This window comes from Planococcus citri, chromosome 4, assembly GCF_950023065.1.
Source record: "Planococcus citri chromosome 4, ihPlaCitr1.1, whole genome shotgun sequence".
Taxonomy (NCBI): domain Eukaryota; kingdom Metazoa; phylum Arthropoda; class Insecta; order Hemiptera; family Pseudococcidae; genus Planococcus; species Planococcus citri.
Window position 1 is genome coordinate 46,926,376 of NC_088680.1, and position 21,483 is coordinate 46,947,858.

General features: G+C 30.4%; 4 protein-coding genes and 2 non-coding genes across 9 annotated transcripts in view; 2 read left to right on the plus strand and 4 right to left on the minus strand.

Moving 5' to 3' along the window:
- The window catches only part of LOC135845460 (uncharacterized), a 219,824-nt gene extending 215,420 nt beyond the window's left edge, over nucleotides 1–4,404 (minus strand). The window contains exons 1-8 of the mRNA XM_065364027.1: nucleotides 4,240–4,404; nucleotides 4,015–4,146; nucleotides 3,813–3,936; nucleotides 3,573–3,713; nucleotides 3,378–3,459; nucleotides 942–3,279; nucleotides 723–872; nucleotides 483–624 (exon numbers count right to left, since the gene is read on the minus strand). Coding sequence (XP_065220099.1) covers nucleotides 483–624; nucleotides 723–872; nucleotides 942–998 — 349 coding nt within the window. The 5' untranslated portion in view covers nucleotides 999–3,279; nucleotides 3,378–3,459; nucleotides 3,573–3,713; ... (1 more) ...; nucleotides 4,015–4,146; nucleotides 4,240–4,404. The remainder of the gene's footprint in view (nucleotides 1–482; nucleotides 625–722; nucleotides 873–941; nucleotides 3,280–3,377; nucleotides 3,460–3,572; nucleotides 3,714–3,812; nucleotides 3,937–4,014; nucleotides 4,147–4,239) is intronic.
- The window catches only part of LOC135845466 (NAD kinase-like), a 53,962-nt gene that overhangs the window by 14,834 nt on the left and 17,645 nt on the right, over nucleotides 1–21,483 (plus strand). Inside the window, exon 1 of one of the 4 annotated variants that reach the window (XM_065364040.1) lies at nucleotides 17,411–17,986. The exons of the other annotated variants lie outside the window; for them this stretch is intronic. Within the exon in view, the coding sequence (XP_065220112.1) occupies nucleotides 17,886–17,986 (101 nt within the window). The 5' untranslated portion in view covers nucleotides 17,411–17,885. Of the gene's footprint in view, nucleotides 1–17,410; nucleotides 17,987–21,483 lie in introns of those variants that run through there. 4 annotated transcript variants of the gene reach the window in all.
- LOC135845474 (protein D3-like) lies at nucleotides 4,715–6,149 on the minus strand. Its single transcript, XM_065364055.1, has 7 exons — nucleotides 5,898–6,149; nucleotides 5,706–5,804; nucleotides 5,501–5,627; nucleotides 5,272–5,409; nucleotides 5,125–5,203; nucleotides 4,943–5,055; nucleotides 4,715–4,865 (listed from the first exon to the last, which is right to left on the minus strand). Exons 1-7 carry the CDS (start codon nucleotides 5,937–5,939, stop codon nucleotides 4,813–4,815), a joined length of 651 nt encoding a protein of 216 aa, XP_065220127.1. The 5' UTR covers nucleotides 5,940–6,149; the 3' UTR covers nucleotides 4,715–4,812.
- LOC135844755 (putative odorant-binding protein A5) lies at nucleotides 6,769–8,629 on the minus strand. Its single transcript, XM_065363089.1, has 7 exons — nucleotides 8,063–8,629; nucleotides 7,830–7,934; nucleotides 7,635–7,758; nucleotides 7,383–7,517; nucleotides 7,214–7,292; nucleotides 7,009–7,130; nucleotides 6,769–6,925 (listed from the first exon to the last, which is right to left on the minus strand). The coding sequence occupies exons 1-7, from the start codon at nucleotides 8,141–8,143 to the stop codon at nucleotides 6,834–6,836; spliced, it is 738 nt and encodes a 245-aa protein (XP_065219161.1). The 5' UTR covers nucleotides 8,144–8,629; the 3' UTR covers nucleotides 6,769–6,833.
- On the plus strand, nucleotides 9,878–9,967 carry TRNAY-GUA (transfer RNA tyrosine (anticodon GUA)). The gene is given in 2 exon segments: nucleotides 9,878–9,914; nucleotides 9,932–9,967. It is a non-coding gene; the product is annotated as a tRNA-Tyr (tRNA).
- Nucleotides 10,781–10,852, minus strand: TRNAD-GUC (transfer RNA aspartic acid (anticodon GUC)). Its single transcript has one exon. It is a non-coding gene; the product is annotated as a tRNA-Asp (tRNA).

Genomic DNA, 21,483 nt, shown 5'->3' on the forward strand with positions numbered 1-21,483 from the left:
CGTGTTTACTTGTGATTGTCTTCATCCCGGAAGAAATAATGATTGTATTTTTCCTTGAATCCCAAATGCTCTTTACCATTTTTCTGCTCCAATATTAAAAACAGGTAAATATGGGTTTCTGAATAGGTAGGCATGGAAAAGTAATAATCGAGTGATAAATTTTTAATGAAGTGCATAAAATCCAGTTAAAGTAGGTAGGTAGGTACCTACTAATTTAAAGGGGGAAAAACATACCATTATTGGGATTCGATGAAGGAGGCTCGTAGGCGAAAATTTCGTTTGCAAATCTTAGATTACAATGTCCAATATTCGTGTACAACATGTGATGATATTGTTGTGCATTTTCTAGACTTTTCGGATCAAAGTTTGTGAAATCGCTGCATTTGTCTGTAATGTTTATAACTGAAATGGCAGCAATGGGATTAGATTACTTCGTATTTATTTTACAATGATGAGATTATTTAAAAGGGAGAAAAACTCACATGTCATAAATAAAGTGTAATATTTTTGAGGATCACAATCCATCCAATGTATTGTTGGTAGCTTGGAAAGTTTATGTTGAGGAATCGTATCATCGCCTTTGTTTTGTAAATATACAGAACTGAAGTAGTACTTGAAAGCTATCTGTAAATTGGTGTGTTTTTTTTTTGATTTTAAAATTATATGCCTTGTTTTTTGAAAATACCCCTAAAATACGTAGATTCAGTAGGTGGGAAACTCACATCTACAATCGTTTGCGGAGGTTCTGGAATGATATGAGGAACAATGCCCAATTTCTTCATCCTAAATTGAACGTCCCACGAAGATGAAAAGCTATCCGGTGTAGAATTGGCGATAACTGAATCGACATTTTTGGTATGAATTGAGTTGATCTGTGAATAATTGAAATTATATACAGAAAAATATCTCGATGTAAAGAATTCAAAAAATTATAAGCTTACCAAATTTAATATTGAAATGAGGAATACAAAAAATGTGGAAATAAACGAATAATGCATGATGTTTGTTCTTGGAATATAAATCGTATTTTATGTTATAAACATGGCTTTAATCTGAATTCGTCTAGGTACTATGTAACATTCTAGCGAAGATTTGTTAACTTAGTTAATTAACATGTCTTATCGAGTAATGATGTACTTACAGGCTAACTTATCTGATTTGATTTCAATTTTCTCTAGAATTTTTATGGTTGCACGAAAATAGGCTCAATGATCTCGATGTACGAGTCGGTAACTATTTATCAAATTATACTAGGTAATGAGGTACCTATCCTTGTAATGAATTGAATCGTTATCTTTTCATCATGTTTTGAGTGAAACTAGGTACTCGTACATTTATCCAGGTACCTTATAAATCCTGAAAACCTGATGTTTCGCTTGTTTGAGAATTTATTCGAATTTTCTTGTATTTTTGAGCGAATTTTCTATTAAATCGCCCCCAAAAATTAAGTAGATGTTTGAACTCAGCACCTTCAAGAACTCGAATATAAGAGATGTAACACGTGTGATTTTCAATTTTATGGTATTTTGACCATTTTTAAGGGTACTTATGCGGGGGGGAGGGGGAGTTGGAATAGGGTCTAGGCACGCCGGGGAGGATAGCTAGGTTAAGGTAAAAATCTGCATCATAATCCAATATTGTAGAGAAAAAACCTTTTCTGTGCATTGTTAATTAATAAAATTAAACTTCTCTCGATTTTTAGCACCTCAAAATCAAAGTTTTTGTAATTTTTTCATCTGCTCGTGTTTTTTTATAAAATTACATTTTCCTTTGAAAATTGATGGTTTATTTTAAGCATTGAATTTCAACTCTTTACTATACTGCACTTTCACTCATCTCGAAAAATTGAAAATTTTCGATTTTCCGACGTAGAAAATCTACAAGTAACTAATAAGCTAAAGCATTTTTGGTTTGAATTTGCTATATTTTTCCAAATTTCTGTATAGTTAATGGTTTTCTATACATAACTTATTTTTGTTCTTATTATGAAAAGTTGGACTTTCACATTGAAAGTTCAGTTTTTAATTGTTGATTTTGGATCTCTTTAAAAAAAAAAAAAAAAAACAATTCTTAAGGTTCTAATTTTCAACTCGTATAAAGCTTTTCTCGAAGAGTGTACTAATCTAGTAATTAAAATCACAACCCCTCCTCCCCCTTCAAAAAAAACCTAATTTTCGAGAACTCTGACTTTGAGGACCCTGATTCACGAGATTTTGATTTTCAAGACTCTAATTTCAAGTCTTGATTTTCGAAGACAGCAATTTTCAAAATCCTGACAATCTTAAATTAAAACATTGAATTAAGTTTTTAACCCCCCCCCACCCCAATTTTAAAGAACCTTCACCTTTTGGGATCTGGTTTTTGAGACCTCACTTTTCAAGATCCTGATCTTCAAAATCCCAACTTTCAAGAACCTTAATACTCAATATTCAAATTCTCAGGACTGTGCTATGATTTTTATTTCAAGACCTTGATTTTCAAGAAACCAAAATTTGAAAGTTCGAATTTTTTATCCACTCATTTTTTAATGAATCTTGATTTTTAGGACCCCGACTGTCAAGGGAATGATTTTCAGAACATGAATTTTCAAGATCCTGTGTCAGACTCGGATTTCAAAGAATCCTGATTTTCAATTCCCTGATTTTCAAGACTACTATCTCCATGATTCTGATTTTTAACACCCACATTTTCAAATTACTGATTTTAAAGATTTAAATTTTTTAAAATATGTATCTTCATTAGCCTGATTTTCAAGACTACGATTTTAAAAAATGAAGTTTCATGGCCTCGATGTTCAAGAATCTTGATTTTTAGAGTCATTATTTTCAAGATTTTGATTTTCAGAATCTTGATTTTCAAGAGCCTTGTTTTTCTAGACCTCGATTTTCAAGAATATGATTTTCAGAATCTTGATTTCTTTGAAACTCCGTGAATTGTGGACAGATTTACTTCAAATTCAAATTAGTCTTGAAATATGAGCTATCAGATTTTAGTAGTTGTGAATTGGATGCAAAATGAATAAAATGATCTTCCTTGAAGTACATATCTACGAATTTTTGGTAATCAACACTATTTACTTCAATAGTTTAGATAAACATTTTCTAAATCAAATTTTCCCTCACAATGATATCATTTAGATTACTTAACTTTACTCTGTTGTGATTCAAAACTTAAAAATTATCTACTACATCATAAAGGTAAAAATAATTTCCGGCGTGTGCTCGAATAAAGTCGTATTTGTCCATGAATTCTCGTATTGTGAATGATACTCGAGATGCACTGAAATAACAATAGATAAATAGATAGGTACTCAATAGGTACATATTATTCGAACTAGCGAGAGAACACGTTTTTTTTCTTAATCCATCGAAACTTACTTTTTATTGCTATTTATTTCTTCTAATTTAATATCTAATGGATCTTCATGATTGAAAACTTGCAATATATACGTATAATATTCTGTAAAAAAAATAATATAATCGCGTGAGTATAGGTAATAAGTGATAACAATTGCACTTAAGACGTCATAATTTATTTAATAATTGAGGATTTGTATAATTTGAGAAAATCACCTTGGAGTTTCAAGTTTCCGGGTTTCTCGTATTCCAGTATGATTGTACCGTTCTTCCATTCACCTCCTGGTATATTGCTGACTAGCCATTTCTGACGTTGAGTGTTATTTTTCATGTCTAGTAAATCGGGACTGTAAACCTCTGCCATAAAAATGCATTTACTTATTTATCTATTATACTCAGTATCTGGGTATCTACTCACTTAATACCTACAATATCGAATTGATAATTTATTTTTACCAGTTAAAATTAGCGTGAATAGTTTCTTTCTTTTGTTTTGCCAATATACGTATGAAGGGTATTCTTGAAGAAGTGAACGAGAATAAAATCCTCCTGGTTCCGCATTCAAACGTGTAAATGAAATCTGGAAGAATTTTATTCATTTTGAGTAAAGATTTTCATACTTTATTGAAATTTTTTACTTACATATTTTATGACTTACTTTGCAATATAAATGAGGACCTTGCGAAATGACTTGTGGAATCATTCCATGACGTTCCATTTCTTTTCCTATCGTAAAATCTTCTCCAGGTTGAGATTCCTCCACATAAGCCAAACTCATGTCTGATTGAAACTATCGAAATTATTGTAAGAATGATGTTTACTCGAGCATATTGAAAATTAGAGTAAAAAAATGCATAATTATTTTATGAAAATTAATACTTACTGCATCAAACTCGTAAAGGGCTTTTGTTGAAGAAGAAATTGACAAAAAAAGAATAATAAAGGAAAACATCGCTGATTAATGTGCATTGAAATTTTATGGCTGTTGCAGATTTTACGTGGAATGCTTATCTCAAGATGAGCATTTTTAGCAATTTATAAATAATCAATTTTGAACTATCTCGTAATTTGATATGAAACGAACGATACGGTTTTATTTAAGTAGGTAGGTATAAAAAAGTTGATATTTTAAAATTTTTAATGCAGTTTGAAGGTGATTGGTAACACTGCTCCGAATTTGAATTTGAAAATTGATTTGAGGTTATCTAATCTTTTAATAAATTCTATAGGATATGGGTTCAGTATTTCATAAAGGCTTGATGTTGGAATTTATTACCTTTTGCTTTCCTTTCCACAATATCTTTGCAAAAAATTTATTTATTGAGTTTTTTCAGCATCAGCTAATAAAAGAATTGAGATTCGAGAAAAAATGGAGAAAATCTGTATTTAAAATTTGAACAATTCGTATCTCATCTTATCGAAAATGGTGAAGTGATGGGCCAAAACGAACGATTTCTTATGTCCAATAAGGTTTACCAGGTTTTCGAGTATTTCTTATTTGTTCTTGTACTGAAAAATAATGATTAAATTGAATAGGGACGCGAATTTTGAGGTACTGAATAATCGTCATTTTATAAATTACGTACCGAATATGTCGTAATCAAGAGGCAAATACACATAATAAAAAGTCCCAGCTACCGGATCTCCTAATTTGTATTGTTCGCTGAATTCTTTTATTCTAACAGAGTAACGAGTAGCGCTGCAAAAAATCCAAAGGAATCAGTAGGCACCTAGTTACCTATCTATACGTGTAGAAAAAAATGCCCACTTGTTATCAAGACTTGCATCGAATTTGACGTCAATTTTTTCGGGTTGTTTGTAAATCAATAATACACTCAAATAATACTCTAGAAAAAAACAAAAGAAATATTAATATGAATGATGAAACTGAATTAAATATTCATATTTAACATACCATCGATGGTTGGAGCTCTTGGAGGAATGTAATCCAATTTTACTTCTCCTTTTTGCCAGTTACCTCCTGGAATATTGGTGATCATCCAGAGTTGTTTTTCAATAAAACTTGGCCATTTTTCATTAATCGGTAATAAATCTGGTAAAAATATGTTAATTTGTTTGAGCGAAATGATTCTGGTTTAGGTGGTGTATTGGGAAAGATATTCTAATTTCTTTTTCAAACTCACATGATAAAGTCAAAGTATACAGTGATGATTCACTGGCATTCCATTTGATCGAAGTAGGTTTCTCAAGGGTCAAATTAGGCATAAAAATATTACCAGCGCCAGTTTCATGTATATCGCGATAGAACACCTTGCAATTGAAAAAAAATAAAGGTATTATTACCATAAGACTACTTTTTTTTCCAAAATATTGTATAATTTTTAGTACTTTGCAAAGTTGACGAGGTGGTACTTTAATAAAACTCGAATTCATATCTCGATCTATCATTCCTTCATATACATCTTTGTCGATTTCAAGTATGCATGTCTGAAAATTGATGCAAATTGCAAATAAATGATAAATCAACTCTGAAATGGGCTAACGTGACAATTGATCTTAGTATTTTAAAGTCATACGTACTGTTAATGAAATAAAAGTGAACAGAATGGCTGCAGTCAGCATCGCGAACTTTTTAACGAATATTTTAGGGTATTATTTCGTTGATTCTCATCTCACTTACTACTTCATGGAAATACTGTTCACAGATTTTGACTTGAGGAATTTATTTGATGATTGATGCATCCGAATAAATAAAGCAATTCATCAAGGTGCTTCAGAATGTCAAATTTTTCTCCATGTGACTTTTTCGTTTTTAAAAACTTGATTTGAATACCTACTTAGCTAGATATGAGTGTACTTGAATGTTAATAATTCGGTGTAACCAACCCATTTTTGAAGTGGAAAATTTCTCTATTGAGGCACTCGATGTTTTTGAGAATTTCTAATTTGATTCTGTGCCATTTTTTGCGTCGTTTGATCTGAAAACGTTTTGCCAAAGTATCGTGAAATTTTTATCAATTTTCATTTTCACAAAATTGTAGATAGGTATGATTTTGCCATCCAAAATAAAACCAAAAAAAAAAAAATGAGTATGAAAAAATTATCAATTTTAGGATTTCTTTCTGCAAATAATCACATTTAAAATGCATACAAGCTGTATCTTTTGAGATGAGCTTTCGTTATCATTTTTGTGGCATAAAAATTAAAAAATTGCGAGTAAATAATTTTTATAAAATTCGACTGTGATTTTGAAATCAGAATAAAATAAAACTTACATTTTTTGTGAGAAACAAGCTTTGCAACAATTTCAATTCACGTTTGAAATTAGGATTCAAAAATATTAGGTAGGTATTATACTTAATTTTTAAAAATCGTCAATACAATAATTTTGTCATTTTTTAAAAAAATTTTCTACGTGCCATAATGTTCATTTTAAAAAATTAAAAAATAATCAAACGAATAATATTTATTTTTAATTAATAGTTTACTTATAGTCTTTTTTTAAAAAAAAATCTACTAGGAAAATTTCACAAAGTCAAATGGTGGTCGGCCTGCAGTCGATGGTTTTGTTGGAAAATAGTGTAAAATATCGGGATGAGCGAACATTACTGGAAAATAAATCATATTATGTACATCGATGTAAAAATACTGTAAAACCTGTAGAAAAAAAATGATAGAATTTATTACTCACAATACTCGTCGTAATCTTCAGGTCGATAAGTATAAAACCAGCTGCCAAATTCTGGATTCCCCAATTCGTATGTTCGAGTAAAATTTTTCATTTCAATCGACCATCTAATATCTTCAGTATCACTTCAATCATGAAAATCCGTAAAATGAAGTAATTAGATAATATGAGGAGAAATTTAAAACACCTAAAAAAATAATGAACTCACGTTTCATTCAAATTTTGATCAATTTGAACGTCTATTCTGTCTTTTTGTTTGAAAATTAAAACCACGTGCATGTAATAAGCTGTTGGAAAAACGAATTGAAAATTGAAAAGCTCATAAAAGATGTAGATGTGTGGAAGTGAGACATTTTAATGTAGGTAGAGGTACCTACTTTCTATTTTTTCAAGCGTTGGTTGAATGAATTCAAAAATCGTATCTCCATTTTCAACCTCGTTTCTTGGAATATTTGTCACAAGCCAATGAGTATAGGATACGAAAGTAAAATTTTCGGTTCTTTCCTCCACAACTGAAACATATAAAGACTGTTGTACTTACATATTGAAATTAGGTACCTATCTGTCCGACCTAGTCGAGGAAAAATTATTGTTCGTTGTTGATACTCATTTGGGTACGATGCACTTACACGACATTGTCATAGTGTACAACGATTCATTAGAATAATCCCATGATAATCTTGGGTTTTCTATTGTTAAATTCCAAAGAAATACATTTCCTACGTTGGAACCTGTAGTACGATTGAACGTTACCTGAAAAAAAAAATAACAATACAAAATATAGAAGCATTTTGAACCTAACCTAACTGAGAGAATGCCCTCACTTCGACTCGTTTTTCTGGACATTCATCTATGAAATGAGGACATATTCTTCTAATTGACAATCCTTGGTATATATCTTGAAAAATATCGAATGTAGTTTGTTGTATCTGTATACGAGCATACAATTTTTGTGATAAAAAAATCAATTCGAATTGGTTGACAGTGGTACTTTAATACATATTGGCTTGAATTATTAATAAACTACTCAGTTATATAGGTAGGTCTGGGTACTCACCGTAAATGGAAACGAAAATGAAAATAAAATCATAAATATCACAGCAAAATGCATTTGTTTGGAAATACAATTTTTCGTCATTTTTATTTCCGTGTATGATTTTCCAAGAACTCGAAATAATTAAAATTTTACCTATACTTCATTCATCAAATTCACATGCCGGTGAATTTTTACGTACTTAATTAAAATTTTGAAGAAAAAACAATCCATTAAAAATTTTTGGGAAAAATTAAATTGAATTTTAAGAATACGTTTTACAGAAATGGTTTGTTTTTTAAGAAGGAAGAAAGTAATAATTATGCAGAGATTTTCTAATTAAATCAAGTATTACATGTTTGTTATCTGTATAATTTAATTTTCATTTGATTGAATATAAGTTCTAAATCATTTTTTTGTAATTGAATATTTGATTTTTAGAAAGAAAAACAGCTCTGTGTCTGTCTAAGTACATATAGATTGTCAGCTTTGCTTACCTAACCATTTTTCGTAATAAACTTGAAAATTAAAATTAAAAATGAATGGGAAACATTTTTATTCAAAAAACTTATTATGATCGTAATGTGAGTAGGTGCTTGGTTTAGAAGCTAAATGTAGAAATTTACAGTATTGCCAATTACATATTTTGGAGCGGTATTTTTTTCTGTTCATGTTCCCAATAAGTTCGACTTATCGGTAAAGATAGGTAGGTCAGCATTACTTAACTTTATGCTCACTTTTCTGTGAGTTTGATATGGAAAATGCTTTTTTGGGTACAAGAAGTTATGAAATGGACTCTGTTTTTCGAAAGGCAGTTTTCAAATCATCTACGATGTGTTTTTTCTGAAAAAATTTAATTCGAAAACAGATTTTTAATTCGTAAAAAAAGTTATCACTTCCCTATTATTTTTATTTCAGTTTTTTTTTTTTTTTTTTTTTTTTTTTTTTTTTTTTTTTTTTTTTACAAAAAATCTGAGAAAATGGGATATGAAAAATTTCAAATTAAAATTTTACCTATACTTCATTCATCAAATTCACATGCCGGTGAATTTTTATGTACTTAATTAAAATTTTGAAGAAAAAACAATCCATTAAAAATTTTTGGGAAAATTAAATTGAATTTTACGAATACGTTTTACAGAAATGGTTTGTTTTTTAAGAAGGAAGAAAGTAAATTCTACTTATTATGTAGGTAATGAATTTTGAAATTCAAATACCTATTCCAGCTCTTAAAATTTTTTTTTTCAACATTTCAGATAAAAAGGTACCTATTTAAGTACGTAGGTAGGTTTATATGTAGATAAGTTACGAAAATTGATAATTTACTGCTTAGGTAATTAATAATTTCAAAAAATCGTATAATTATGTTTCGTATTCCCATTCCATATTTTAGACAAACGTATTTCTGTTTTTCACCTTCCCTCTTCTTACCCTCCTCAGAAAATTACTCTCATCATGAAGAAATTTTTTTTCTAACCTATGAATTTATTAAATAGTTACTTCTTAGTGTTCATCATTCATCTCACCAACTACTTGTACTTCGAGCATAATTTTTATGGCAATTTTTTTCAAAATTAAATCCCGAAAAAAATAATGCTAAAATTGGTGTTTTTTATTTTCAAATTATAAATTTTTAAATGCTTTTTTCCCTCAAATGATTCTATTTTATCGTCGAATCAATACCTAGATGTTATTATATTGATCGTAGAATGAGAGAGAATGTGTATCAACGTGCAAATCATCGAATAATTAGGTCACTATCCGTTAAAGTATGCCAACTGGTTTGCTACACGGTGTAGTTGTATTAAAGTAGCGAAGATTTTCCCATCCATTCATCATCCTTCGGTAGCTCAGTTGGTAGAGCGGTGGACTGTAGTGTTATCATTCGTAGAAATCCATAGGTCGCTGGTTCAAATCCGGCCCGAAGGAATTTTTTGAAAATTTTTTTGTCGATTTTTTTTTGCTAAAAATTTCTACGAGTAATTTTCTGTTAGATGACGGTTTTTTCGAGAGGAAAAAATGCGAAATTCATGGGGAAAATGATTTTTTAAAATTGAGTTTGATGATTTAAAAAATTAATTTTCTGCATTTTTTTTCAATTAGGGGCTTTTGAAAATTTTTGAATGCTTTTGATTTTTTATAGTGGGTTGAATTATTCGTTATTTTAATGAGGTTCAAGTTGTGGTCTTTTTCAGGATTTTTAAATATTTAAACAGCCACAAAAAAAATAAAAATAAAAATAGGTATTACTTAATTATTTCATTATTTTATATCAAGTTTTTTGTTCAAGTTTATTATACCTATAAGTACTTGAAAAATTTTGTATAAAATTGCTTCTGAAAATAATTATTATAATCAAAATAATAATTTGTGAAAAATTATTGAATTCCAATTCCATGTGAGGTACTTATTTTATTCATGTAGATATTCAATGAAAATCTACTTTATAGAATTATTTTAAACAATAATTTTAGTTTTTTCTCCGTTTCATATGCGTTTAGTAGTATCATTTATGAATAAAAAAAATATTACCTATATTGAATTTTAATTTTTAGCCAAACTAGATTTTAAAGAATAAAAACAGTGAAAAATTTCTAAAAATATTTTTTTCAAACTTTTTTTTAAGCCATTATTTCTCTTGAAAAAATTGTTAATAGGCTAAAAAATAATTTTCAATACCATCTCAATTCTTAATCAAGTTTATTGTTGAAAAATCAGTGAAAAAAAATTTGAAAAAAAATCCTCCCCGGCGGGGAATCGAACCCCGGTCTCCCGCGTGACAGGCGGGGATACTTACCACTATACTACCGAGGACTACATACATTTCGGTCCTTATTTCGTTTTCCAAACGTGTTGTTTTACGTAATCACATTCTCTTCGTTGCTTTTTCTTATGAAAGTTTAAATGATTTCGATTTTCCATATTTTTTACACCTATTTCTGGTACTGTTTTAAGATTAATAAAAACTCGTATGTTTTATTTCATTGTAAAATAAGGCTATCGTTTTATTAATGTGACCTTGGTGGGGTGTTAAATTATGAATAAGTTTTACAAATCACGATTCAGTGGTTCTCCAACGTGTAGTATTTCTTTTCGATTATTACATCTAGATAATTTCGTATTGAAGATTCATTTTTTTGAAGGGTCATTGTAGATGATTGACATTGGAGCTGGTTCGTCTCTCTCCTCCTCCTATACATAGGGCTGTGCAGAAAGGGGCAATCTGTCCTGGGTCTCTCGATTCCCTTTCCCTGTAGGGCTCAGAAAGTGTTGGCATTTAAGTGACGAATAATTACGATGAATGTAAAATCTTTAATTTTCGTGCTCTTTATTAAATAAAATTTTAAAATTTTACCTCAGGTTCAGTTCTTGTGAAGGTGCCACAATGACTAGGATTCATTCTTGCTCCTGATGACCACTCCGCTTCTCCTGCCTGTAGCCTTTTCCTGTACACACATTGATGTTCAAATTGTAAAGATTAGGCCCTGACTTAATTTTTAAAAAATTATAATTTCTGAAAAAAAATTTAAGAGAATGGAATTTGCAGAATGAGTTACAAAAATTATAGAAATTGATTATACATCTATGTATGTAGTTGAATTAGGACCTATACTATTATTTATTTTTTTGCTGAAAATTGGTTCTGTGGAACTGTACATCCTATGATTTTTTTTCAACTCTAATTATGATCCTTTTAGAAAATTCGTTGAATTAAAATTTTTTCTCGTCACACGAGTAAATAGAAAATACCAGTGTGAGTGTTAGGTAATACATCAAAAGTAAAATGTAAACCGTGGCACGATCTATCGGTGAAATTTTGAACAAATTATATTGTACAGAACATGGAAGAAATATTTTCATAATTTAATAAGTCGAAAATAAAACCAGTTCATTTGATATACGTAGAAATATGCCCTTTTCGATAGATTGCAGTAATCTTTGAAGTAATCGTACAACTGATTGATAAATTACCTTCAAGATGAAAAATTTAAATCGTCATTAAAACTTCACATAAGCTTATAAAATAGTATCCTTAGTATACCAACGTTTGGTGAACCTAACCTTGAACTTGAAAAACTTTCGTTAATTTTTAAGGCAATTTTTTGACGTCTGAACGAATCAACTATCACATGAATTGCGACGGAGGTCTAAAAATAGTCGAGAAGACGAAGAAATTCCTCCTAATAAATTTTTCTCCGCTATCTTAGGAACCACGAAGAAGAAAATTTCAAAATTCCAAATATCTAGGACGCAATGAATGAATTACAGGATAAAAATGTACTGGCTCACCTTCGATTGACATAAGCTCAAAGTGTCGCGTGAAATAACCACTCGATGACTGGACGATGCAAGTCTAGACTCTATGGACATTTTTCTATCGTATTTGTATTTGAGTTCGAGCAATATATGCCATAAAATGGTACGATCACGCAAATTTATATGGAAAACCTTAGGTTTCTCGGAAGAAGAGAACGCAAACTTAAACTACTTTCGCTGTTAATGGTTTAAATGTTAACGACGTTTCAAGGTTGCGAATTCGCCATAAAAAGTTGTCGAATAGTGTCGATCGTGTTATCAAAAGTTCAAAATCTTAAAATCTGGTTTCATTTTTTTTTTTCGCTAATATGGGTAGGTATATTTCGCATGATTGGGTTTTCCTAATGGAAACTGTGTTGAATGTTGACTTATGCAGGTATACCTACCTTGGGTTTCGAACACCTTGATGTTGAAATTTGAAATTGTGTATTTTTCCCTCGAACAAATAGGTACCTACCTAACTATACTTATGAGTTATGGTTATGGTATCCCTCTGACGTAATTTCAAATTTTTTTTACCTCTTTTTATGAAGTCTTTATATCTCATATTTCTTTGGTTGCATTATGTAACTCGAATTCTTCTTTGTTATACGCCAAGCTATGAGGCTGGTAATTGCCAAGTGCAAGATAATTAGCGACTGTTTTTTTATTACGTTCGTTGAGTTGCATACGGAAGAAAAGGATGTCAAAAATATCGAAGGTCTTGCTACGGTGCATTTACTATTTTACCTTAGCTTTTCATTTTCGCTTCATTGTCACTCGCTGTGAATTAGAAACTAAACCACGTGTATCGATGATTACCTGTTCGTACAATATTTGACTTACCTATACCTATCTGTTGGAAGAATTACGATTTTATTCGAAATTTTTCACCTTATTAAGCTAGAAGAATTGAATTTTGCAGAAACTAAGTCACTTCTATTTTTAGTACTTGGAATACTTACATGGATGAAATTCGCCATAAAAAATATACCGAGCACGAACGCATCGTATAAATTCTTTCATTACGTATTTGAGGTAGGTAATTATGTTGTAAAGCAATCGTTTGGAAGAAAAAAAGAAATTACTTACTGTTGTGATTTTCAAAATGATCATCAAATGGTTTTCTTTTAATCAGGAGTTGGGAAGGAGACTGAGATCATGCATATACTTAATTGAAATTCACATGTGTAAAATTAGGTAGGTAAGGTACGTTTGACAGTATAGCTATGTTCTTTCAAACTTAAATGACAATAAATTTTTATTCCCCTGTTTGGTATACTTGGCATTTGCATATTGAGATCTTTGAATCACAACATACCTAATTGCGTTTTTCTCAGCAAGTAAGAAGGCGAGGGGGGGGGGGGTTGATAAGATGTAACACTTGATACCTAATCATTATCTTATTATACAGTTTATTTTTTGGGCATTATGGTAATTAGGTAGGTAGGTATACAGATACTTACACTGCCTGTGTCTACTTCCTTCATTATCTCACTTTGCCCTATGAACCTTTGAATAAGAAACTCGTTAAATTAAACAAAACATCGATTAGTGAATAAAGTGAGTTATAAAGAACCCTTTAAATTCGAATTTTCAACTGCTCAAGTTCATTTTGTAGTTTTTGATGAATTTTAATAATTATTTGCTATGAAATGTAAGTTGGCAATATTTTCTTCCAAAAATTATACTTACCTATTCATTTAAATTGACTTTGATGTAATGTCAAAATCTATACGTACGTTTTCAGCTTTGAGATGAATTATGAGGATTTTAAGTGTTTTAATTAAATATTTTTTATAATGCTTAGTCGAAAATTGCCAAAAATTGTACTAACAAAATCTTCAAAGCTGGGAGGGAGGGAGGGAGGGAGGGAGGGAGGTAGGTAGGTAGGTAGGTAGGTAGGTAGGTAGGTAGGTAGGTAGGTATGTATGCAGGTAATTTATTGCACAATTTGTTTAGAGGTGAGAAGGAATGAGAAATAAGAGGCTACGTACAATGAGAAACAATTTTTTTCAAAAAATTTCTGTTATATTTTCCCTTTTCTCTCCCCCCCCCCTCCTTCTACAAAAAAATGTCCAATTTTTTATTTATTTTTTTGATGATGAAAAATTGTTGTTTTGAGTAAAAAATATGTAAATGCCCTCGCCCAGTGCTCAGTTATGTACTTAATTTAATTGAAATTTCTTCTAAACAATTTTTTTAAAAGTAATTTTTTGTACATTTTTTTAGAGTATATGTGCCTATTTATGACGATGTAAGTCAAGTAAGTATAATTATTGAGAAAACTCTAAGAGTCAGAAATGAACCTTTTTTACGATTGAGCAGTTAGACTTAAAATAGCATCATTAATTTTTTTTGAGACCTATATACCTAATTGAAAACGCACCTACTTTGTAAAATTCTATGTGGTCTGAATGGTAAAAATTATGGTTTTGAGGCTGAAATTTGTCATTAAAATTTCTTCAGAATCATTTTTGTGAGTTTTTTTTTACATTTTAAATTAACTTAAGGTTTAAGCAAAACATGGAATTCTCTAAAAGTCGTGAAACATTTTTTTAAATGAGTACATAGGACTCGAAAAAAATAATGAAAAATTCCTAAAAATGACGATTTTAAAGGTAATATTCTCTTGAAAAAAGCGTATTTTGATGCTAAAAATTTAAGGTTTTTCCTCTCCCCCCTCCAAAAAAAAAATTAGTACCTACGAATTACAGGTTTGTTTGAAATCCTCAAAACAGTTTTTTGGAATTGAAAAAAAAATCTCAAGCATTCAAGCAAAATTGAAGAACTTTTTGCAATTATTATATTTTAATGGGCATTGGGCAGGAAGGGTAAAATGGGGTAATGAAAATAGTGAAAGTAGTGAATTCAGTCAAAATTCTAACAAGAAGTACTAATAAAAAATTAAAAAACCCAAAACCGCGGAATATTTTTGGTAAAAATTAAAAGAAATCGTTTATTTTTGAAAGTGGGATATTTTTTTGTAACCTTTTTACCTGCCGTGCCTCTGGCCTTTGTTGCAGTAAAGGCACGTTAATGGAAAAAAGTAAAGTAAAGTAAAAAAAAAGTAAAGAAAATTCACATTTTACAGAACTGTCGGAATTTGTTTATTTTTTTTTGTAAATTTTGATTTAAAATGCAGATTTTTTTCGTTGATTTTTTTTTGAGGGGGAGGTGATAGTCATGAAAGTCATGAAAAAGCCATGAATTTTGCTCGAAACACACTTGAAAATTTTTTTAAAAACCCATAAAATAAAATTTAAAAAAATAGAAAATTTGTTCAATAAATTGGAAATTGGGGGGGGGGGGGTTAAAAACTAAAATATCTAATTTTTATCCTGTAAAAAATGGCAACCCTGTTCAATTTCCTCACAGTTTCAAGTGATTAATTTTTTTATTTTGGGGGGGGGGGGGTTATGCGGTAAAAATGTGAAAAATAGATCATGAAAAAGCCATGATATTTTGTCTGGGAGTTTTAGGTCAAGGATGAACCAAAACTAAGGAGTCCAATATCGGAGTTTTGTTAGACACCCTGGTTGAAAACTTGTTAAAAAATTTGTGAAAAGGTAGGCAGTGATAAAAAAGAAAAAATCTGTTTTGAAGATACATTGAATTGTTAGTTTAAAGTTTTCTCAGAACAATTTTTTTGAATCCTTTAAAAAGTTTAATGCAGCCTGGGTATTTGATCTCATTTCTGGAACTTCAGACTGAAGTTTGTGGGTTCAGCTGCCTATAGCTCTTTACTTTGCGCATTTTGTGTGATCTTGCCAGAATTTTCTTTCAATATCAGATCAGACCGTTTTGGTTCGATAATTTCCATCTTCCCTTTACTTGTAAGGGCCACGAGGTGGATGATGGCCTTTCAAAAAAAAAAAAAATTGTCCTGCTAATTTAATTTAAATTTATTTAGTTATGTATAAAAACAGGTAACTACCAACCTATCTACAGATGCCGATAACCCTAAAGGTTTATTCGGGCTTGAAAACATTGTCATTTATATACAAAAAAAAATAAACGAATACATCGAAATGAAAAAAATATACCTGGATGAAAAAATCCTCGCCATGCCACTGAACCCGGAACTGAAGGTATAAACGTATATTTCAAATGGAATTCTCGAACCTTTTATTTTTCTAAAGGTAAAAAATTCCTAGCATGGAAATTCTTGTGGAAGTGCATCCCAAATTACCCGGTACAAAGCAGTTTTTGTCGATTTGTACGGTTTAAATTTGTATTTTGATTTTAAAAAGCATTGGAACGCTCATGTAGAGAATTAATTAATAAATTCAATACGCGATAGACGAACGAAGGTGCGTTTTACACGAAGCTATAGACTGTGTTTATGTGTAATGACGTCATGGTACTAGAATGATAATTTTATGTTTTATGGAATGAGGAACTTACCTCGGGGTGAAAAAATTAAAAGAATATAAGCAGCTTTGTACGTTCTTCTTCTTATGTCGATACAAGTGTATACGAGATGGAGATTTATCTCATTTTTCTCGCAGTCTGAGGCTGAGGATTAGCAATCTAATCGTGGTTAAGAATTTCAAGTTTTCGTCCCAATTTCACTTTCGTTTTGGAAGTCAAGCTGCTCATAACTCGGGTACGGGTCAATGGATAATTGACAGTGAACTATAAAATACCAATACTTACCTTAGATTTTATGTTTGTATAACTGCATATTCATTCGGCTACTGGCTGCTTGGCATTTTATGTCGAATTTCTATAACTTGACGTAAATTATTTCAATTTAACGGTTATTGATGAAAACTTGCCGAAAGTATGTGCGTAAGCGTTTAGCGTGTAGTAGAAAAGTATGCGGCGATGAATTATGCAAACACTCGAGGCGAGGTGTGCGATAGAATAAAAATTTGACTATATTGAGACGATGAATGTAAAATTATATCAACTGGTACGAGAGCTATAGTATAGGTAGCTGGGTATTAGGTACATTATATAGTACCAGTACATTTATATTATTTTTGATTACTCGTGTAATTAGTTCTTATCGTTTGGCCTCAGGCGGTACGCTGTATAGATATGATAGTTATTCGTCATGTATCGGTTATTTAGTAAACGACTTAAAACAGAAGACGACGTTCTTAACCGATTTGTTAATATGTTATTAAAATGAGTATACACATGTGTTAATGTGTACATTCCATTTCGCAGTCACATATTTGCCATCGGCTTGAATGAACACACCGATACCCGATAGTTTTTTCGATCGATTGAAGAAAGGTTGTCTAGGCTTTCTCTTTAAACATTGAATACGTCGTGGTTTAATGATTCGTCTTCCTATAGTGATTTTTTTTCAACATTTTGTCTTCATCGTCTCGAACTGGTTCTAAAAACCATTTTCTTACGCGAGTTTTTTTTTTGTTTTTTGGGTGTGTGTGTCTTTTTTTTTAGTACTTACTTACCTAATTCGAGTGAATTTTCGTGCTGTTCGGAGTTTCGGGTGTGAAATTATATCGGTGTGTGTAACAAGTGTGCCTATATACTTTACTTATACTTGTGTGATCAACTATTATAAATTGTTACCATGACATCGTCTCCTGAGAGTGGTATTTCCATGGAGGAGCAGTTAGAGAGACGTTTTGAAGATCTGAGCGCCGGTGATATTCGGCATTTGTTGTCTCTTTGGTAAGCGTTTGAATTTTGCTCAAAATTTAGTATTACCTGTGAGCTGGCTTCTATGTGTAGAGTGTCTTTATCTGTATACCTACCTACATAAGTCACATGGTGGCCCTGTTTTAAACGTTTATCAACTTGTGATAATGATGAACGGCGTTCTATCATTGGTGGGTTCTCTGTATCAGAATGTATGTGATTTATTGGCCCCTTACCTTATTTTTTCACCATTGATAAGTTCCTACGAATTGTTTATTTGTTTTCGAGTTTTTTTTTTTACCACCGTTCGAGTGTCTTGCGTTTTATTATGTAATTGCTTTTTGAGATTTTTTTTTACATTTAAGTATGTTTTGTTTACTTTTCTCACTTGCAGTTTGATCTGATTCATAAGGTGTTGTATATTTGAGTTGATTAAAATGGTGTAGGTCAGTTTTAGATTAGTATGATGCAATGATATTCATAAAGGCAGTGATGCTGTGTGATCTCATTTAGAATTTAAAGAGTTTGTTCCTCTCATTTTCTTTCTTCTTAGGTAGACTTTTCTCAAGAAGGGTGCAAAACCAGATTTTTAGGCATAAAAAATCGAAATAAATGAAAGTAAAATTACGAAAATTTTTTGAAAAAATGGGTTCAAAAAACGTAAATTTTTGCATGATTCATTTTAAATTTTCGCTCGTAAGAGAGATCACTGGTCCCCTTCGCCCCCTGGCCGCGCCAATACTATTATTCCCCTTCTCCCAGGGGATGGCTACTGCAGAATATTTGGAAAAATTCATTTGCTTAAGTATTACAGGGTGGCTCTTTTACAAGGTACCAATTATGCTGTGGGTAAATTTATTTGAACTTGATGATTTTTGCTCGAAATGTTTCAAAAACGCAATTTTCTGGGAAAATTGACTATTCATGGTCAACAATTTTTTCTCTTGATTTTTTTTTTGTAAGATCTTTAGTTATCCTAAAGATCGATTTTTCTGTGTTGAATTAAAAAATTTTTCATTTCTTCCATCACCAAAATTATTTTTTGAGAAAATTTGAGAATCTTACCAAAAAATTAAGAAAAATAAAATTGTATAACGTAAAATTCCTCAACAGTAGAGTGTGATTTATTTGCATGTCTCTGTATGGCGATTTAAAAAAAAAAATTCAAGTGCAAATGGGTGAAAAACTTAAGACTTTTTCAAGTTTTTCTCGCAATAAATAGCTACTGTGGAAAAAATGGAGGAAAACAAAACTGTGGAGCATGAAATTTCTCCTTTGAAGATAGTTAGTTTTTTCCAATAGGATTAGTTTTTGAGACACAGACACTTGAAGCAAAAATTTGTTAGCTCACCTCTATTGATTGTTTTTCTACATCTTAAAATAATTTTTCCTAGGAGAGAAAAGTTCAATGACTTATGTATTTTTTAAAGTTTTTGATGATGAATTTTTATTTAAGAAACAAAAAAATAAGTTATGTACAATATTAAAATTCTCAAGAAGAGATTTTTAACAAAATTTTTTGAAAATCATTCATTAATTTTCAAAATTGAAACTGTGAAAATTGACTCGTCAATCTGATAACATTTTACATGAGTGTGTGCATTAAAGGGTGTATGCATTGCAATAATGAAATTTTCCAATTTTTGGGACTGGATTGAGTGAGGAAGTTGGAGGAAAGAGGGCTTATCATTCCTCGGCTGTTGATGAAGTTGAATTTTTGTCTCAAAAAAAAAAAAAAAAGAAAAAAAAAGAGATCCAATGTGGAAAATTTAAAAATAAAGACCGATACTCGTATGTTAGAAAAGTTGAGAAAAACTTTATTTTTTAGTTGTAAAATTTTATCTCAAAATTGATGGTCGGATGATTTCATTTTTTTCTCAATTTAAGTAGTTTAGCACTTTACGATGCTTAGTAATGTTCGTACAGTTGACAGAAGTTAATCAGCATAAATTCTCTTTGAAACACGACGAATGATTATTTTGGGATTACGTTGTACTGAAGCATTTTTATGTCTGCCTCCTATACTCAAAATTAAAATTGTCCATTCCATTTCCGTAATTTGCATGATTGGATCGATATAAGCTAAATGCAGAAATTTTCATTCTGATTGATTTTAGGTACCTACGTAAAATTTATCAAAGTTTCGTTACGTCTTCGTAATTCGTATTAAATTTATAATTGAAAACGTAATCGGTAATCATGATGATAAGATAGGTATAAGATGTACAATTATAAAAATTAACTCGTCTTGTGTGATGTTTTTGAGTTTTTTGATCGTATCCAATTTTTTAAACAAATTTTTATTTACTCAGCTGTGTAATTTTTTTTTTTTTTTGGAAAATCTACTCGTATTAATAGAATCTGCGAGGTGAAAGATACATAAAGTATAGATGGATTGGAAAAATAAGTACCTAAATATGATGCGAAAACGTAAATTCTGATGCATGAATTTTGTAGAGAGTAGTTTGCATATTTCATTGATGATAAGATGAGTTATTTTATTTATATACGTGATCGTTAAACTTTTGACTCGAGGAAGAGTTGATACAATAATCAAGTTTGCAAAGCAAATAATATGTATGTCCTTAGTTGATTCGTTCAGGTAATTGACTCTCAGTTGGTTCTTAGATAGTTAGATGAATGAATGAAATACTTGAACAGAAAATTTTTTGAATGTTATTTTTGGATCCTGTACCCAAATGGTTGATTTTTTTTTTAAATCTCAGATACGATGTATTTACATTTCTTGATTAAATTTCGCGTTAAATCCGCAATTCTTACGATAATTTCAACTTTGGACATTACTGCATCGAAAAAAATTACTGAGCTTTAAGGAAATGAATCGCAGAGTCACTTAAAAATAAAAAAAATCAGCATCAAGATTCCTCCCTAGTACACAGATCACATTTGACAGACATCTTCTGCCTCCCCAGTTGATTGTTTTCTCACTACCTACTTACACGTTGAAATAAAAATGCTCACTTATAGCCTTCTTTGATGCATTGAAATAAAATTTCGCGATAACGATGATTTTGAAAATATTTCTCTACTCGACATTCTTTATTCTGGTTTTTTGGGTTCGATTTTTGTTTAAAAAGATGTAATTTTTTGACGTTATAAGCTGGTGCATAGGTATATATTTTTAATTTACTTTATGAGAATAGGTATGTCAAGGTTTTTCTATTTTTAGATTTTTTTTTCGTCATTTCTGTATTTATTTTTCAAGGTTTTTAACTACCTATAGTTGAATCAAAATTCCATATCAAAAATTTCATATTTTCGAATACAAATAAATTTTGAAATTTGCCCAAATATTGATCGATTTCTTAAAAATGTGTCCTGATTTATATACATTTTTATTGGACAACTTCCGGTCTATTTCTTTCGCTCTCGACTGTATCTATTGCTCGCTGATAATAATTTCATATTTAGTCAGATCAAATGCGTTGGTAGTTTGGTAGCAGAATATCCAAAAGATATCTAAATTACTAATTTAGATTTTTAAAAAATAAAAAAATAAAATAGGAAGT